Source organism: Equus asinus, chromosome 20 (assembly GCF_041296235.1).
Source record: "Equus asinus isolate D_3611 breed Donkey chromosome 20, EquAss-T2T_v2, whole genome shotgun sequence".
Classification (NCBI taxonomy): Eukaryota; Metazoa; Chordata; class Mammalia; order Perissodactyla; family Equidae; genus Equus; species Equus asinus.
Window position 1 is genome coordinate 34,550,923 of NC_091809.1, and position 20,290 is coordinate 34,571,212.

At 37.7% G+C, this 20,290-nt stretch overlaps 1 protein-coding gene across 4 annotated transcripts in view; it reads left to right on the plus strand.

Moving 5' to 3' along the window:
- Nucleotides 1–20,290, plus strand: part of ARHGAP32 (Rho GTPase activating protein 32) — a 319,072-nt gene that overhangs the window by 181,065 nt on the left and 117,717 nt on the right. For all 4 annotated transcript variants that reach the window (XM_070489929.1, XM_044751953.2, XM_014864063.3 and 1 more), the window contains one exon: nucleotides 18,629–18,715. In XM_070489929.1, the coding sequence (XP_070346030.1) occupies nucleotides 18,629–18,715 (87 nt within the window). The remainder of the gene's footprint in view (nucleotides 1–18,628; nucleotides 18,716–20,290) is intronic.

Below are 20,290 nucleotides of genomic sequence, written 5' to 3' on the forward strand. Positions count from 1 at the left end.
CGAGGGGGAAGCACACTGCTGGGCCTCATAAGGCATCTCATACATAAGCCTACTTCTCCAAGATCGGAAGACATAGCTGACTCACCTAATACATAGAAATAAGCACAGAGAAAGAGGCATAATGACGAGACAAAGGCATAGTTGAAAGGGAACAGGACAAAACCCAAGAAAAAGGACTAAATGAAACAGAAACAAGCGACCTACTCGACAAAGAGTTAAAACAAAATATCATGAAGAGGTTCACAGATATTGGGAGAGGAGGGGGTGAACACAGTGAGCTCATCAGCAAAGAACTGGAAGATTTAAAAAAAAATCAGAAATGAAGAATACAATACTGGAAATGAAACAGAGTAGAGGATGCAACAGAACGGATCAGCGAGCTGGATGAAAGACTAGAGGAAATCACCCAAGCAGAACAGAAAAAAGAAAAAAGAATTAGAATGCAAACAGTCTAAGGAAACTTGGGGACAATATCAAGTGTGCTAACATTCGAATTATAGGTGGCCCAGAAGGAGAAGAGAGAGACAAAGGGACAGAAAATTTATTTGAAGAAATAATAGATGAAAATTTTTGTAATCTGAGGAAGGAAACATACATCCAAGTTCAGGAAGCACAGAGAGCTCCAAACAAGATAAGCCCAAAGAGGCCCGAACCAAGACATATTATAATTAAAATGTCCAAAATTAAAGATAGAGAATCCTAAAAGCAGCAAGACAAAGTCCACAAGTGACATACAAAGGGATACCCATCAGGCTATCAGTGGACTTCTCAGCCATGACCCTACAGGCGAGAAGAGAATGGCACGATGTATTTAAAGTGCTAAAAGGAAAAAACCTACAGCCAGGAATACTCTATCCATCAAGGTTGTCATTCAGAATGAAAGGAGAGATAAAGAGCTTCACAGACAAGCAGAAAGTAAAGGAGTTTATCACCAAGAAACCAGTTCTACAAGAAATGCTGAAGGGACTTACTTAAGTGGGAAAGCAATGACCACAAATAGAGATAAAAAAAAATTATCAAAAAAACAACAAAAAACCTGGCAATAAAATCACTTGTAAAGGAAAAAATATAGTAAAAGTAGCAGATCAACTACTTGTGAAGATAATATGAAGGTTAAAAGACAAATGTACTAAAATCACCTATTTCAATGATAAGAGGGTAATGGATAGACACACACTAAACAAGAAACTATATATGATTTAAAAAACATAATGTGGAAGGAGGGGAGTGAAAAAGTAGAACTTTTAGAAAGATGTCAAGCTAAAGAGTCTATCAACTCAATATAGACTTATATACATAGAATATTAAATGGAATCCTCATGGTAATCTCAAATCAAAAACCTATAATAAGCAAGAAAAAAAGTAACACAAAAGAAGTCAAACATATTACTAAAGATAGCCATCAAACCACAAGGGAAGAGAGCAAGAGAAAAAGACAGGAACAGAGAAGAACTACTAAAACACTCAGGAAAAAAAAGTAACAAAATGGCAATAAATACATATTTATCAATAGCTACTTTAAACGTCAATAGACTAAATGCTCTAATCAAATGCCACAGGGTGGCCAATTTGATAAAAAAACCAAGACCCATGTATATGCTGTATACAAGAGACACACTTCAGACCTAAAGACACTCACAAACTGAAAGTGAAAAGGTGGAAAAAGATATTCCATGCCAATGTCAAAGAAAAGAAAGTGGGGGTAGCAATACTTATATTAGACAAAATAGATTTTAAAACAAAAACTAACAAGAGACAAAGACAGGCACTATATAACGATAAAGGGAACAATCCAACAAGAAAATATAACACTTGTAAATATGTATGCACCCAACATAGGAGCACCTAAATATATAAAGCAATTATTAACAGACATCAAAGGAGAAATAGACAGTAACACAATAATAGTAGGGGACTTTAACTCTCCACTTACACCAATGGGTAGATCATCCAAACAGAAGATCAATAAGGAAACACTGGCCATAAACGACACATTCGACCAGATGGACTTAGTAGATATGTAGAGAACATTCCATCCAAAAACCACAGAATACACATTGTTTTCAAATGCCTGTGGAACGTTCTCCAGGATTGATCACATATTAGGCCACAAAACAAATCTCAATAAATTTACGAAGATGAAAATAATACCATGCATCTTCTCTGACGACAAAGGTATGAAACTGGAAATCAACTACAGGAAGAAAACCAGAAAAGCCCCAAAAATGTGGAGATTCAACAAAATGCTACTGAACAACGAATGGGTCAATAAAGAAATCAAAGGAGAAATAAAAAAATTCCTGGAGACACATGAAAATGAAAATACGATGTGCCAAAATTTGTGGGATACAGCAAAAGCGGTTCTAAGAGGGAAGTTTATAGCAATTCAGGCCTACCTCAACAAAGAAGAAAAATCCCAAATAGACAATCTAAAAGTGCACCTAAAGGTACTGGAAAAAGAACAACAATCAAAGCTCATAATCAGTAAAAGGAAGGAAATAATAAAAATCAGAGCCGAAATAAATACTATAGAGACTAATAAAACAGTAGAAAAATTAATGAAACCAAGAGTTGGTCCTTTGAAAAGGTAAGCAAGATTAACAAACCCTTAGCTAGACTCACCAAGAAAAAAAGAGAGAAGGCTCAGATAAATAAAATCAGAAATGAAAGAGGAGAGATTACAATGGACAGTTCAGAAATACAAAAGATAATAAGAAAATACTATGAAAAGCTATATGCCAACAAATTGGATAATCTAGAAGAAATGGATAAGTTCTTAGAAACATACAACCTTCCAAAACTGGACCAAGAAGAAGTGGAAAATTTGAATAGACCGATCACCAGTAAGGAGATCGAAACAGCAATCAAAAACCTCCCCAAAAATGAAAGTCCAGGATCAGATGGCTTCCCGGGTGAATTCTACCAAACATTCAAAGAAGACTTAATACCTGTCCTTCTCAAATTCTTCCAAAGAATTGAAGAGGAAGGGAGGCTTCCTAACTGATTCTACGAAGCCAACATCATCCTGATACTAAAACCAGACAAGGACAACACAAAAAAAGAAAATTGCAGGCCAATATCACTGATGAACATTGATGCAGAAATCCTCAGCAAAAAACTAGCAAATTGAATACAGCAATACATTAAAAAGATCATACGTCATGATCACGTGGCCTTCATTCCAGGGATGCAGGGGTGTTTCAGCTTCCCCAAATCTATAAACATGATACACCACATTAACAAAATGAAGAATAAAAATCACATGATCATCTCAATAGATGCAGAGAAAGCATTTGACAAGGTACAGCATCCATTTATGATAAAACTCTAATGAAAATGGGTATAGAAGGAAAATGCCTCAACATGATAAAGGCTGTATGTGACAAACCCACAGCAAATATAATTCTCAACAGAGAAGAACTGAAAGCTCTCCCTCTAAGAACAGGAACCAGACAAGGATGCCCACTGTCACCACTCTTATTTAACATAGTATTGGGAGTCCTAGCCAGAGCAATCATGCAAGAAAAAGAAATAAAAGGGATCCACATTGGAACAGAAGAAGTGAAATTGTCACTCTTGGCAAACGACATGATTTTCTATCTAGAAAACCCTAAAGAATCCACTAAAAAACTTTTAGAAACCATAAAGGAATACAGTCAAGTCGTGTGATACAAAATCAACGTACAACAATTGGTTGCATTTCTGTACACTAACAACAAAGTAGCAGAAAAAGAATTTAAGAATACAATCCCACTTACAATTGCAACAAAAAGAATAAAACATCTAGGAATAAACTTAACCAAAGAGGTGAAATACCATACACCAAAAACTATAAAACGTTGAAAGAAATCGAAGAAGACACAAAGAAATGGAAAGATATTCCGTGCTCTTGGATTGGAAGAATTAACATTGTTAAAATGTCCATGCTTCCTAAAGCAATCTATAGATTCAACGCAATCTCTAGCAAAGTTCCAACAACATTTTTCTCAGAAATAGAACAAAGAATCCTAAAATTTATATGGAGTAACACAAGACCTCGAATAGTCAAAGGATTCCTGAGAAAAAAGAACAAAGCTGGAGGTATCACACTCCCTGATTTCAAAATATACTAGAAAGCCATAGTAACCAAAACAGCATGGTACTGGCACAAAAACAGACACACAGATCAGTGGAACAGAATCGAAAGCCCAGAAGTAAACCCACACATTTATGGACAGCTAATATTCGACAAGGGAGCCAAGAGCATACAATTGGGGAAGGATAGTCTCTTCAATAAATCGTGTTGGGAAAACTGAATAGCCACATGCAAAAGAATGAAAATAGACCATTCCCTTACATAATGCACAAAACTCAACTCAAAATGGATTAAAGACTTGAATGGAAGACCCAAAACCATGAGACTTCTAGAAGAAAACATAGGCAGTACGCTCTTTGACATCAGTCTTAGCAGCATATTTTCAAGTCCCATGTCTTGATTGGGCAAGGGAAGCAAAAGAAAAAATGAACAAATGGGACTACATCAAACTAAAAAGCTTCTGCACAGCAAAGGAAACCATCAACAAAATGAAAAGACACGCTAACAATTGGGAGAAGATATTTGCAAATCATATATCAGATAAGGTGTTAATATCCAAAATATACAAAGAACTCATACAGCTCAACAACAAAAAAACCAACCATCCAGTTAAAAATGGGCAAAGGATCTGAACAGAGATTTCTCCAGAGAAGATATACAGATGGCCAACAGGTACATGAAAAGATGCTCAACATCATTAGCTATCAGGGAAATGCAAATCAAAACTTCAATGAGGTATCACCTCCCTCCGGTCAGAATGGCTATGATTAACAAGACAACAAACAACAAATGTTGGAGAGGATGTGGAGAGAAGGGAACCCTTGTACACTGCCGGTGGGAGTGCAAACTGATGCAGCCTGTATGGAAAGCAGTATGGAGTATCCTCAGAAAATTAAGAATAGAGCTACCATATGATTCAACTATCCCACTGCTGGGTATTTATCCTAAGAACTTGAAAACGCAAATGCATAAAGATACTTGTACCCCTATGTTCAACGCAGCATTATACACAATAGCCAAGACTTGGAAGCAGCCTAGGTACCCATCAAGGGACGAATGGATAAAGAAGATGTGGTATTTATACACAATGGAATACTGCTCAGCCATAGGAAATGACAAAATCCGGCCATTTGTGACAACATGGATGGACCTTGAGGGTATTATGCTGAGTGAAATAGGTCAGAGGGAGAAAGTCAAATACCATATGATCTCACTCATAAGTAGAAGATAGAAACAACGACCAGAAAAACACATAGCATTGGAGATTGGACTGGTGGTTACCATTGGGAAAGGGGGGAGGGGGGAGGGCAAAAGGGGTGATTAGGCTCACATGTGAGGGGATCGACTATAATTAGTGTTCGGGTGGTGAACACGATGTAATGTACAGAGAATTCGAAATATGTACATCTGAAAAAAGTAAAAATAAATAAAAATAAGAAAAATAAAATAAAATTTAAAAAAAGATCACTGTCAAAGAGTATACTACCTATATTTTCTTCCAGAAGTTTTACAGTTTCAGGTCTTACCTTCAAGTCTGTGATCCATTTTGAGTTTGTTTTTTTTGTGTGGCATAAGAAAATGGTCTACTTTCATTCTTCTGCATTTGGCTGTCTGGTTTTCCCAACACCATTTATTGAAGAGACTATCTTTTCTCCATTGTATGTTCTTAGCACCTTTGCCAAAGAATAGCTGTCTGTACATGTGTGGTTTTATTTCTGGGCTTTCAATTCTGTTCCATTGATCTGTCTGTATGTTTCTGTACCAGTACCATGCTGTTTTTATTATGATAGCTTTGTATTACATTTTGAAATCAGAGATTGTGAACCCTCCAGCTTTGTTCTTTTTTCTCAAGATTGCTTTATCTATTCGGAGTGTTTTTTTGCCCCATATGAATTTTAGGATTCTTTGTTCTATTTCTGTGAGGAATGTCACTGAGATTCTGATTGGAATTGCGTTGAATCTGTTGATTGCTTTGGGTAGTGTGGACATTTTAACTATGTTTATTCTTCCAATCCATGTGCATAGAGTATCTTTCCATTTCTTTATGTCATCATTGGTTTCTTTCAATAATGTCTTATAGTTTTCATTGTATAGGTCTTTCATCTCCTTGGTTAAATTTATTCCTAGATGTTTTCTTCTTTTTGTTGCGATTGTAAATGGGATTGTATTTTTGAGTTCACTTTCTTTTAGTTTGTTATTAGGGTATAGAAATGCAACTGATTTTTGTAAGTTGATTTTGTAGTCTACAACTTTACTGTAGTTATTGATTCTTTCTGGTAGTTTTCTGATGGATTCTTTAGGGTTTTCTATATATAATCTCATGTCATCTGCAAACAGCGAGAATTTCACTTCTTCATTTCCTATTTGGATTACTTTTATTCCTTTTTCCTTCCTAATGGCTCTGGCAACAACCTCCAGTACAATATTGAATAAGAGTGGTGATAGTGAGCACCTTATCTTGTTCCTGTTCTCAGAGGAAAAGCATTCAGTTTTTCCCCATGAGTTTGATGTTGACTTTGGGTTTATGACCTTTATTATATTGCGGTAATTTCCTTCTATTCTCATTTTGTTAAAGAGTTTTTATCTTAAATGGCTGTTGGATCTTCTCAAATGCTTTCTTTGCATCTATTGAGATGATCATGTGTTTTTCTTCCTCATTTTTTTAATGTGGTGTATGACATTGGTTGATTTGTGGATGGGCAACCATCCCTGTATCCCTGGTAGAAATACTACTTGGTCATGGTGTATGATGTTTTTGATGTATTGCTATATTCAAGTCGCCCATATGTTGTTGAGGAATTTTGCATCTGTGTTCATCAGTGATATTGGCCTGTAGTTTTCCATTTTTGTGTTGTCCTTATCAGGCTTTGGTATCAGGGTGATGTTGGCCTCGTAGAATGTGTTAGGAAGTGTTCCATCTTCCCTAATTTTTGCAGTAGTTTAGAAGGATAGGTATGTAATCAGCTTTGAATGTTTGGTGGAATTCACCAGGGAAACCATCTGGTCCTGGACTTGTGGGGACTTTTTGATTACTGTTTCAATCTCTTTACTTGTGATTGGCCTATTCAGATTATCTATTTCTTCTTGATTCACATTTGGGAGGTTGTAAGAGTCTAAGAACTTTTCCATCTCTTCTAGAATCTCCAATTTGTTGGCATATAGCTTTTCATAGTATTGTCTTACATTCGTTTGTATTTCTGTGGTATCTGTTGTAATTTCTTCTCTTTCATTTGTAATTTTATTTATGTGAGCTTTCTCTATTTCTTTCTTTGCAAGTCTACCTAGGGGTTTTTCAGTTTTGGTTGTCTTCTCAAAGAACCAGCTCTTTGTTTCATTAATCCATTCTACCATCTTTTTTGTTTCAGTTGCATTTTTTTTCTGTTCTGCTTTTTATTTTTTCCCTCCTTCTGCTGACTTTGGGCTTTGTTTGTTGTTCATTTTCTAATTCAGTTAGGTCAACTTTGAGATTGCTCATTTGGGATTTTTCTTGTTTGTTAAGGCGAATGTATATTGTGATGAATTTCCCTCTTAGTACCACTTTTGCTCCATCCCACATGAGTTGGTATGGTATATTTTCATTTGTCTCCAGATATTTTTTGATTTCTCCTTTAATTTCTTCAATGATCCATTGGTTGGTCAGTAGCATGTTGTTTAGTCTCCACATCTTTGTCCCTTCCTCAGTTTTTTTCTTGTAGTTAATTCTATTTTCACAGCTTTTTGGTTAGAATAGATGCTTGTTATTATTTTAATCTTACTAAATTTATTGAGGCTTGCCTTGTTTCCCAAGATATGGTCTATCCTTGAGAGTGTTCCATGAGAGCTTGAGAAGAATGTGTATTCTGCTGTTTTTGGTTGGAGTGTTCTATATATATCTACTTAGTTCATCTGGTTTAGTTTTGCATTTAATTGCACTGTTTCCTTGCTGACTTTCTGGCTGGATTGTCTGTCTGTTGATGTGAATGAAGTATTGAGGTTCCTTACTATTACTGTGTTGTTGTTCATGTCTCCTTTTAGATTGGTTAATAGTTTCTTTGTGTATTTGGTGCTCCTGTGTTGGGTGCATAGATAAGTGTTAGGTCTTCTTGGTGGAGTGTCCCTTTAATTATTATATACTGCCCCTCTTTGTCTATCCTTACCTGTCTTATCTTGAAGTCTACTTTCTCTGATATAAGTATTTCGACACCTGCTTTATTTTGTTTGCAATTAGCTTGGAGTATCATGTTCCATCCCTTCACTCTGAGTCTGTTTGTCATTGGAGCTCAGATATGTTTCCTGAAGGCAGCTGTTGGGTCTTGCTCTTTAATCCATCTCACCACTCTCTATCTTTTGATTGGAGAATTCAATCCATTTACCTTTAGAGGATTATTGATATATGAGGGCTTAATGCTGCCATCTTATTGCTCATTTTCTGGTTCTCCTGCATTTCCTTTGTTTCTCGTCCCATGTGGTTTGGACTACCAGTTTGGTCACCTAGTTTTTTATGCTAGATTTCTTAGTTTTCTCCTTATTTATTATTTGTGTCTCTGTTCTACGTATTTTTTTAGTGGTTACATGATGTTTGTATGCAAAATCTCATGGATGAGATAGTACATCTTCTGGTGACCTCTTATTTCCTTACACTGAGTGATTCAGTCCCTCTCCTCTTCCCCTCCTAAGTTATTTTTGTCACATCTTATTCCATCTTGTGTTGTGAGTTTATGGTTAAAATGACAGGATTATCTTTGTTTTTGTTATTTTCCCTCCTTTTATCTTTAATGTTTTGCCTGAGTATTTGCTAACCTGTTCTGATGTGCAGCTTCAATTTTCTGTTTTTTTTCCTACCTATATATCTCCTTACTCAGGGCTTTGTAACCCCTTTGTTCTTTTTTTTTTTTCACATATGAAGGCCTTCTTGAGGATTTCTTGTAGTGGGGGTCTTGTGAGGATGAACTCCCTTAGGTTTTGTTTATCTGGGAAAGTTTTTATTTCTCCATAATATCTAAAGATATTTTCACTTGATAGAGTATTCTTGGCTGAAAGTTTTTGTCTTTCGGAGATTTGAATATATCATTCCACTCTTCTCCTAGCCTGTAAGATTTCTTCTGAGAAATAGGCTGAAAGCCTGATAGGGGTTCCTTTGTAAGTTATTTTCTTTTGCCTTGCTGCCCTTAATATTTTTTCTTTGTCATTGACTTTTGCTAGCTTGACTACTATATGCCTTGCAGTAGGTCATTATACATTGACATACTTAGGAGATCTGGTGGCTTCTTTCACATGGATTTCCATGTCCTTCCTAAGGTTTGGGAAGTTCTCTGCTATTATTTCTTTGAACAAGCTTTCTGCTCCATTCTCCTTCTCTTTTCCCTCTGGAATATATAATCCTTATGTTACATTTCCTAATTGAGTTGGATATTTCTCAGAGAATTTCTTCATTTCTTTGTAGTCTTAGTTCTCTCTCCTCCTCTATCTGAAGCACTTCTATATTCCTGACCTCACTGTTGCTGATTAATTCCTCCTTGATCTCAGCTCTTTTGTTCAGGGAATCCAAAGTCTGCTTTATCTCATCCATTGTTTTTCATCTCCAATATTTCTTTATAGTTTGAATCTCTGTTGTGAAGTAGCTCCTGAACTCATTAAATTGTCTATCTGCGTTCTCTTTTAACTCATTGAGGCTTTTAATAATAACTGTTTAATTCTCTGTCACTTAGGTTACAGATTTCTGTGTTTTCAGGTTTGGTTTCTCAGTCCTTGTCATTTTCCTTCTGGTCTGGAGAGTCAATATAGTTTTCCATACTGTTAGACAGCATGGATTTGTGCTTCTGCATTGTGGTAGTATTTGATTGCCGCTTCCACCTGTTGCCACTGGGTAGGGGTCAAGAGCTGCATATTCTGAGCCTGCTGCAATCACAGGGACAGCTCCCAGGTGCTGGGCTGGAGCGCTGTGCAGGGGGGAGGGGCACTTTTTTTCTGCTGTGCAATCTTGGCGCCTTCTCACTCTGCCCTTGCTATCTGCTCTCCTGGGGTGTTGTCTTGGTGAAGACACCTCCGTGATAGCTAGCCACTTCTGTCAGGGACTTTTCCCCATCCTGTGCTGGACCTCAGAGATCTCTGGTGTTCCTTTGGAGGGCCACAGCTCCCTCCTCGCTTTCCTCCTGGAGGCCACACAGAATCTCAGGGTCATTGTCCTTCAGGGAGGAAAAGCATTCTCTTACCTTGTTCCACTTCCTTGGACATCAGAGGGGGTGCTCCAGCACCTCTGCTTTCTGACGTATGGCTGCCTGAGTCTCTCAGGCATCCTTTTTGTGATTTGGATGTCCTGTGTTGGCATATGAATGTCCTTTTATTGTATCTTTGAGGGGAGAGTTTACAGGGAGAGCTCACTCTGCTGTGATGCTAACATCACTTGTTAGCCACTCTGTTTTTTGACTGAGGAATTTAATCCATTTACATTTAAAGTAATTATTGGTAAGTCAGTACTTACTATTGCCATTTTTGTTAATTATTTCGATTTGATTTGTCATTCGTTTGTTTTCTTCTTCTTCTTTTACTTTCTTCTTTCGTGATTTGGTAACTATTATTAGCCTTATCCTTTGATTCCTTTCATTTTTCTTTGTGTGTCTACTACAAGTTTTTCTTTTGTCATTACCAGGAGATTTATAAAATGTTCTTAGAACATCCTATTTTACACTGTCAACTTAAGTTTTATCACATAGAAAACCCATACTTCTTTCCTCCCTCTCACTTAGGTTATTGATGTTACCATTTACATATTTTTATATTGTGTATCCATTTAAAAATTATTTTAGTTATAGTAATGTTTGTTTTTTAACTTTTGTAGTAGAGCTAAAAGTGATTTACATACCTTCATTACAATATTAGAGAATTCTGGATTTGAGTATATTTACCTTTACTGATGAGTTTTATACGTTTATATGTTTTTACTTTGTTGTTTAGTACCTTTTTATTTCAACTTGAAGAACTCCCTTTAGAATTTCTTATAATATATATCTAGTGATGAACTCTCTCAGCTATTATTAATTTAGGAGTCTTTATCTCGCCTTTATTTCTGATGGCAGCTTTGCGAGGTATTGTGTATTCTTATTTGGCAGTTTTTTCCTTTCAGTGCTTTGAACATATCACCTCACTGTCTCCTGGCCTGCAAAGTTTCTGCTGCTAAATATGCTGATAGCCTTAAGGGAGTTCCCTTGTATGTGAAGAGTCCCTTTTCTCTTCCTGCTTTCAAAGTTCTCTCTTTGTTTGATTATAATGCGTCATGGTGAAGTCCTCTTTGGGTTGAGTATGTTTGGGGACATTTGGGCTTCAGGTACCTGAATATCTGTATCTTTTCTCAAATTTGGGAAGTTTTCATCTGTTGTTTCTTTGAATAGACTTTCTGCCCCTTCTTCTGTCTCTACTCCTCCTGGAACTCCAATAATGCATGTGCTGTCTCATTTATTGGTATCCTATAAGTTCTGTAGTCTTTCTTCATTCCTTTTTATTCAATTTTCTTTTTGTTCTTATGACTGGGTAATTTTGAATGACCTGTCTTCTTCATTGATTCTTTCTTTTACTTGTTTGAGTCTGCTGTCACAACTCTCTGTTGAATTCTTCAGTGCAGTCATTATATTCTTTAGCTCTATGATTTCTGTTTTTTGTTATGGTCTCTTTTTCTTTGTTAAACTTCTCATTTTGTTCATGTATTGTTTTCCTAATTTGGTTTAGTTATCTATCTGTGCGTTCTTGCATTTTACTGAACTTTTTAAAGATAACTGTTCTGAATTCTTTGTCATTCAGCTCATATATCTCCATTTTTTAGGATCAGTTGTTGGATTTTTCTTAATTACCTTTGGTGGTATTGTGTTTCCCTGATTCATCATTATCCTTGTGTCCTTGCATTGGTATCTGTGCATTGAGGAAGTGGTCACCTCTTTCAGTCTTTACAGGTTCATTTTGGCAGGGAAAGACTTTTACTGCTTAGCCAAGCCTGTGATTTTGAATGGATCAGCTGGTAGCATCCTTGGGAAGATTGGGCTACTGCTGGAGTCTTTGGTGGGCAAGGCTGCTGCTCACCATCTGAGGTCAGGTCGGATTGCTGGCTGGACTCCACAGTTAGGCAGGACCACTTGCTGGCCTCCCTGCTGACATAAAGCTAAACACTTGTTGTGCTCTGTGATTTGGCAGTGCTGCGGGCTAGGCTTTATAATCATCCTTGGTCATTTGTGGCTACAGGCTGTACTCCCTGATCAGTTGTTTCCACTGACTGGAGTTGGTGTTTATGCAGGACTGCAGGCTGCATTCTGTGATTAGGTGAGGCCAAAGGCTGTTCTGTGCATTTTCTGGGGTCACAAGCTGACCTCTGTGATGGTGGTGGGGCAGGCACACATCTTGCTCTGCATTTGTTGGGTAACCGGCTGGATTCCCCATTTGGGCAGGACTGCTGGCTGTACTTGGTGAGAAGTGATCACTGACTGGCTTCCCAGGCTGGGCAGGGCCACAAACTGTGCCTTGCAGTTGGACATGGCTGTAGGCTGGGCTCCACCATTGGGGAGAGTCACTGACTGTGCTCTGTGGTTGGCTGATCTGTTGATTGGGGACCTCAGCCGAGTGAACTGATGACTGCACTCCCTAGCCTTATGGGGCTGCCGTTTGGGTTCTCTGATCAGGTGGAGCTGCTGGCTGGGCTCTGTGGCAAGGTCACTGGCAGAGACATGGTGCCACCTCCAAGATCCATTGGCTGCTTGCTCTTTGTCTTGTCCCCCTTCTTTGTTACTAGATGACCCCAGGTGTTCTACTCCTGCCAGTTTTCCAAGCGTTCCCTATAAGGCGAGACAGAGATGGGCCTCCTGAGGTTTGCCCCTGAACACTGGGAAAGTAGATAGCCATTTTGGGTTCTTTTTTACCCACTGGAGAAACTATAGTCCCAGGGATTCTCTTTCAGTGTGATTCTCTACTGGTTTAGGAGAGGGGCAACATGGTCAAAATGAAACCATTCCTCTTACCCTTCTAATGCCACTTTTCTCTCTTTTTTTTTTTTTGCTCTAACACTTTGCTTTGGCTTCACCCCCTAGGTTCTGAGATTTTCACTAAGGCATTCTTGTGTATGGATGGTTGCTAATTACTATTTTTGTGAAGGGATTAGAGTCTGGGTTCTATTCCTCCATATTCCTCAAATAAGCTCTTTATGTCGGTCCCTCTCTTTTTCCTTCTGGGATTCCCATAATGCACGTTTTGGTCCTCCTGATGGTATCCTAGAGGTCCCTGTGGCACTTTCTACATTTTTGATTCCTTTTTCTTTCTGTGTATTTTTTTTGCCCTTTTTAAAAATAAGCTGATTCTTCTTCCTGCCCAAATCTGCTTTTGATCCCTTTTAGTGAAATTTTCATTTTAGCTAGTGATTTGTTGTCTCCCAAATTTATGTTTTGTTCCTTTTTCCTTTCTTTTCATTGATATTATTTGTTCATACATTGTTCTCCTACTTTCCTTTAGTTCTTTCTGGTTTCTTTGATCCCTTTGAGTATATTTTATATAGTTAAATTAAAATCTACTAAGTCTTATATCTGGAATTCTCAGGGATAGTTTCTGGGTTTTTTTCCTTGTGAAAGACCCATGCCATCCTGTTTTTTGGGGTATACCTTGTGGTTTTTTTTGTTGCATACTGGACATTTGAATATTATAATATGGTAACCATGGAAATCAAATTCCACCTCTTTCCACAGGTTTTCTGTTTTTGTTTGTGAAAGACTGAAGTTGTTTGTTTGTTTAGTGACTTTTCCAGAGTTTTTGCAGAGAATGTGTTCCTTGTCTTGGATACTCCCTGAAGTCTCTCTTCTTTTAGCTGGTGTTCAGGTAGTGTTGTGTCAGGGAATTCTTTGAATGCCAGGAGCTAAAAATAAAAAATAAACAAAAAGCCAGTTTCTCCAGTCCTTGCACATTTCCGTTGTGTTGGGGCCCTCCTTCAACACTTAGCCAGGCTGCTCATGGCTCTGTGTTGGCCTGAAGATTAGTTAGAGGTTAGCGCCTAGGATCCTAGGTTTTTCTGTGCATGTGTCCCGCCCTGGACATGTTCCTGGGGTTCTGAATGCCCCAGTATACACAGGCACTTTTGAGTGCTTTAATTTCCCGAAGAACCTCTCTTCTCAGCTTTTCCTCCTGGGCTTTAAGCTGTCCATTTTTTATCTTGAGTATAATCTTTTGCTCCAGGTGACTGCAGATTTTTGTTCACTTTACAGTAGTTTTGAACAGTGCTTCTGCTGTGTGTCCCTGCGAGTTTGTTTCTCCTTCCTTCCTCTCCTCCGCCCCCTAGTTCTGCTGGGGAAGATTGCTTTTACTTCTAGTCCTTATTTCTGTTGCAGTTATTGACATGTTATAATTTTATCCCCCTCCTTATGATTTGGAAGCTACATATTGTTTTGCTATTCTTTTAGTGGCTACCATTAAAATTTTAACTGAATAACTAATTTTCAGTCTAAAGTTTACCAGTGTCTCCCCTCCTTCTCCCAGGCAAACCAGTACTGAGAATGTTTTAACTGGGATCACTCTTTCTTGTCTTCTTTGCTAGTGTTGTCCAGGGTTACAGTTCTATCCTTTTATCTCCTATAATTAATCATTATTTTTGTTAAATAGTTAAAATTTGTTGAGATGCAGTACTTATTTGCTGAATTCTTTGCTCAGTATTTCTGCTTTACATCTTAGCTCTTTCCCCTGGAATCATTTTTTTTCTTTCTTAAGTACCTATTTTAGAAGTCCTTTTAGTGAGGATTTGTTGGTGGAAACTCAAGTTTTTATTCACCAGAAAATGTTTTTTTTAAGTCTTTTTTTGTCTTAATAGTTTAGATATGAATAAAATCTAGGTTAATTTGTTTTCTTTTCTCAGAACTATTACAATATTCTCAAACTTGTGCCATCTGTTATTTCTGAGAGTTTAGGTGTTTTATGTTTACTTAAATATTTACCCTATCTGGTATTGTTTATTCCTTTCTGTAGTCCTGGGCTTCTACCTAGTACCATTTCCATTCAACCTGAAGAAATTGTTTTAGCTTTTCTTGTTGCACTGGTCTGTTGGAGACAAATTCTCCCAGCTTTTGTCATTTGTATGTGTTTGCATTTCTTAAATTTCCAAAGGTTGTTTTCATGGGATATAGAATTGACAGTCTTTTCTTTCAGCACTTTAAAGGTGTTTCTCTTTGACTTCTGTCATCTCTTGTTTCTAGTGAGAATTCAGCTGTCATTTGTATTTTTCCCCTTTATGTAATATGCTTTTTTTCTTTGCCTGCTTTAAAGATTTTTGTCTTTAATTTTGTTGTTCAAAAGTGTCATTATGATGTGCCTGGTAGTGATTTTGTAAATTTATTCTATTTGGGGATCTATGAGTTTCTTGCACTTGTTGGTTGATATCTCACCAGTTTTGGAAAGTTCTCATCTGATGTCATCAAATATTTTTCTGCCTCCCTCCCTCTCTCATTTCCTTCTGTTACTCCAGTTGTACGTGTAGTTGTCTGTTTGGTATTCTCTCACAGATGTCAAATGTACTGTTATTTTTGGTCATTCTTTTTTTTTCTTTTTATTTCAGCTTGGATAGTTTCTATGGACCTGTTATCTTTTTTTGAGGAAGATTAGCCCTGAGCTAACATCTGCTGCCAATCCTCCTCTTTTTGCTGAGGAAGATTGGCCCTGAGCTAACATCTGTGCCCATCTTCCTCTACTTTATATGTGGGACGCCTGCCACAGCATGGCTTGCCAAGTGGTGCCATCTTTGCATCCGGGATCCGAACCAGTGAACTCCGGGCTAGCAAAGCAGAACGTGCAAACGTAACTGCTATGCCACCGGCCGGCCCCTCTATGGACCTGTTTTCTAGTTCACTGGTCCTTTCATCTACTGGGTCCAGTGTTCTGTTAATATCTGATACCATCTTTTTTATTTCTAGCATTTTATTTCGAATATGTTTATAGTTTCAATCTCTGCTGGAGTTTCCCAAGTGTTCTTATATATATCTTTTGAACTAAATTTTAGAATATCTATTATAGTGAATTTACCTTATTTTTATTATTTCAATATCTGGACTGTTTCTGGGTCTGATTTATTTTGTTGTTTCCTCTCTTCACCATGGATTGCAATTTCTTGCTTCTATGCGTGTTCTGTATTTTTTTTATGCCAAATATGTTATATAAAAGACGATAGAGGCTAAAGTAAATAATATTTATCTCCAGGATGGACTTATTCCTTCTTCTTCCAGTCTATTAAATTGTTGTTAGATTATGTTAGTCATGTTTGATTAGGGGGCTGAGTTAAGCTGATCTGTAGCTGATATATATCTGGCCTTTGTGGAAGCTTTAGTTTATCATTACTTTTGAATATTTTTACTGTAAGTTCAGGAGTTTTTTTTTCAGCAGGGAAAACTGAAAATTGGTGAGATGTCTGAAGACCTCTTTGTGCTTTAATGCTAAACCACTTATTTTCTAAACTGAGGGGAGCATGCAGACTTTTTTTTATCTCTTCTTTACCACGTGGTTGCTAGTTCTTTGTTCTGTAGTCCTTTCTCCAGTTTTTTGTGTCAAAGGAGACCTCTCTTCCCTCTATGCTACCCCAGATCTTGGTGTGTAGCTGCCTTAAATTCTGTGAAGTCCTGGGTTGCCTCTTTGGGGTTTCTCTCAGCTTTTCTGTGCCACCTCCAGCCTTCAGTTGTTGAATGTCTTGAGTGCCTCAGATATCTCTCAGTTCTTCTGCCCTCTCTGGTCTTTCTTGCCCTGTTCCCCATCTCCAGTGATGAGATGCCTCGTGCTTGGGGAGATTCCACACACTTGCTGGGTTCATCTCTCTCAGTTCAGCTGCTCTTCCCCAGCGTTTGGTGGACTGACCCAATACACTTGGGGAATCCTTGTGGAATCAGTTGGTGGGTGAGTGTTGACTATCTGCTACCAGGTGCTCCTTGCAGTTTCAGTTATCACTCCAGTCCACAGTCAGTCATTCAGGCTTTGGCTGTTTCTCCTCACTCTGTATGGCAGATTCTTTACCCTGCTGCATCTCTGTCAGGCCTCTGAGCACATCCACGAGTCTCTGCTGCCTCATAAAGTCCTATCACTTTTTGCAACTTAGTTCATTTAGGTTTCTTTTCACCCTTAATTCTTCCACTTTCTTTGAAAACTATGATTTTGTAGTTAACCTGGCTTATTTTGGCCACTGTAAGAATGATCGTTATCCTGTGAACTTCTCATACTTAATACCAGGAGGGTTTTTTCCCCCTAATATTTCCAGTGACACTGGTTTCAAAAATGGAGACTATATCTTCACTAACCTTTTATTTCTTATAATATTAACTGTAATGATAGGTAACATTTATTAAGTACTTACTGAGTGCCAGACACCTTGGTGAACACTTTAAATGCATTATCTCATTTACTTCTCACAAAGTTGAAATAGGTATTATATCATCCTCATTTTCCAGATGAGAAATTAAGTAGGTAGGTCAATATTACACAGCCAGTCAGTGACACTTTTGAACTCAAGATTGTCTGTCTCTGGTGCAGAGTTTTCAAATTCACATTCCTGTATGGGGCAGGTCTGTAGGATAAATGAGAGAAGTGATTAGGCTACAAAAAAAATAACAAGGGCTGGCCCCGTGGCCGAGTGGTTAAGTTTGTGCACTCCGCTTTGGCAGGCTACGGTGTGCCGGTTCGGATCCTGGGGACAGATCTATGTAATGCTCATCAAGCCACACTGTGGTGGCATCCCACTTAGAAGAACTAGAACAACTTACAACTAGGATATACAACTGTGTACTGGGGCTTTGGGAGGAAAAAAAAGAAAGGAAGATTGGCAACAGATGTTAGCTCAGGGCCAGTCTTCCTCACCAGAAAGAAAAAATTACAAATCAAGCAGTATGATGAATGATAGTTAACATTCAGCCTAGATACTTCATGAAAATATAATCAGTTCTGTGGCAAAGTCTCTTGGAGACTACGTGCCTGACACAAGGGTTTTGGTCTCTTGTCAGCTTCAGCCTGTTGTTGCCCATGTGAAAATGTGGTTCCATTTTCTGATTTTTTTCAAAAGAAGGCAGAAATCTGTATTTTTCATATGAAATGACTCAGTTCCTAAGTGTTAGCTGCTGATTCAAATAAAAAGAAAATAAAATTCAGTGTGAATTCACTGTGAATTCATGGTGAGAGTGAAATAAAACGTGTCTATAGGCCCAACCTGTCTTCTGGGCAGCCAGTTAATAGAGCCTGAGCTTTTTTAAACCACCTGTCACACTGTCTCTCAGTGCCCACCTTAATGCCTTCCTTTCACATATGTGCTACATAAGTTATGGAAGTGGTGACCTGCTCATGAATGATTGTATTTTATTTACTGTGGTAATGTAATCTAAATTAAGACATAAGCTACAAAGACAATTCTTGGAAACATTTTTTTTTTTAAATTCTGAATTCTTTATTTGCCTTAAGCACTAGAGTTCTATTAAAGACATGTCTTAACATTAAGTTGATATGAAGGTCCAAGTATTACTGAATGCTTAGTTTATTCTTGTTCATTAGTCATGACTTTCCTTCTCTTCTGTCCTTGCTTCTTTGATATAGCTTTCACTTTCAGAAGAACAGAATGAAGTAATGAAAAATGGCTGTGAATCTAAAGAGCTGGTCTACCTCGTGCACATTGCTTGTCAGGTAATTTTGTGGATGTACTCTTCATTTCACGTAAAATTTAATAAGAATTACTTTGAGTGATTGTTAAATTTCTTTCTGTAATGAATTTCTCACATTGCCTGGTAGAATCCGCAGAAAGATACTTGTACAATATTGAAGTGAAATTGGAATATGAATGACTATTGTTAAGAAAATAGGCGGCTCGCCCAGTGGCACAGTGGTTAAGTTTGTGCACTCTGCTGCAGCAGCCCAGGGATTGCGGGTTTCGATCCCAGGTGTGGATCAAGCCACGCTGTGGCAGCATCCTACATACAAAATAGAGGAAGATTAGCACAGATGTTAGCTCAGCAACGATCTTCCTCACCAAAAAAAGGGAAAGAAAAGGACGGTGTCCTTCAAAAAAGAGAAATATGTTCTTAAAATACTATATGGAATGCACACTTTGGTTGCAACTTGCATGTTTTTCTCTCTGCATTTTGAGAAAGATTTTAAGGCTTTTAGACACTTTTGAATGAATAAAAGTGATTATGGTAACACACAGATGCTTTGTTTTATTCTTTCTCCCAGTCATATTGACATTTCTGCATGTACTCGCAGTTGAAAAATCAATTTAGTAGAATCAGTTTTATATCCTTTAATTTACAAATTTAAAGAAAATTTCCCCTGTAAGAGTAAAGGAAATATATTATTTATTGATGATAAGATTAAATGAGTCAGCTACTGGTCACATACTACAATAAAAGATCCTTGGTGACCTTAAGGAAAACCTTTCAAAATTATGTGCTTTTATTTATAGGCGTCACAATATGAGATTGGAAATTGAATTTAGCTTGTATATAAATTAGATGTCCAAAGTTATGTATTGTTCATACGTTTTATTGTATGTCATCTCGATTCCTTTGAGGAAGTGAGCAGCTCTGAGTCACTAAGTCTCAGACTTTATAAAATGCTTCTATTTGGCGAGTTAATTTTTAAGTGAAAACATCAAGTGCTTTTTTAATGAACCGTTATTAATGGGTGAATATAAAACATATCTTCTTTATCTGGAGTACATGGTTGGCATGCCAGTAATGTATTTGTTAATCCCTCTACAACATAACACTTTTTAGCATCTTTTTTTCGTACCGTTAATTTCTATATTTTCCAACAATGAAAATGTTTTTATTCTCATAAGCAAAACACAGTATCAGAAATACTTGATGCTGTTTTTAAAAATGGTCTTCAGGGGCTGGCCCCGTGGCCGAGTGGTTAAGTTCGCGCGCTCTGCTGCAGGCAGCCCAGTGTTTCGTTGGTTCGAATCCTGGGCGCGGACATGGCACTGCTCATCAGACCACGCTGAGGCAGCGTCCCACATGCCACAACTAGAAGAACCCACAACGAAGAATATACAACTGTGTACCGGGGGGCTTTGGGGAGAAAAAGGAAATAATAAAATCTTTAAAAAAAAAAAAAAAAAAGGTCTTCAAAAGGTAAGCGTGGTATTTTGGTACCATACGGTAGAATGTGTAATTGTTATTTGACTATGCTTCTGTGAATTAGTGACCTAGACAGTTAGGCTGTTTTCTGGCTGTAAATATGTTGTCAAGCTGCTTAAAA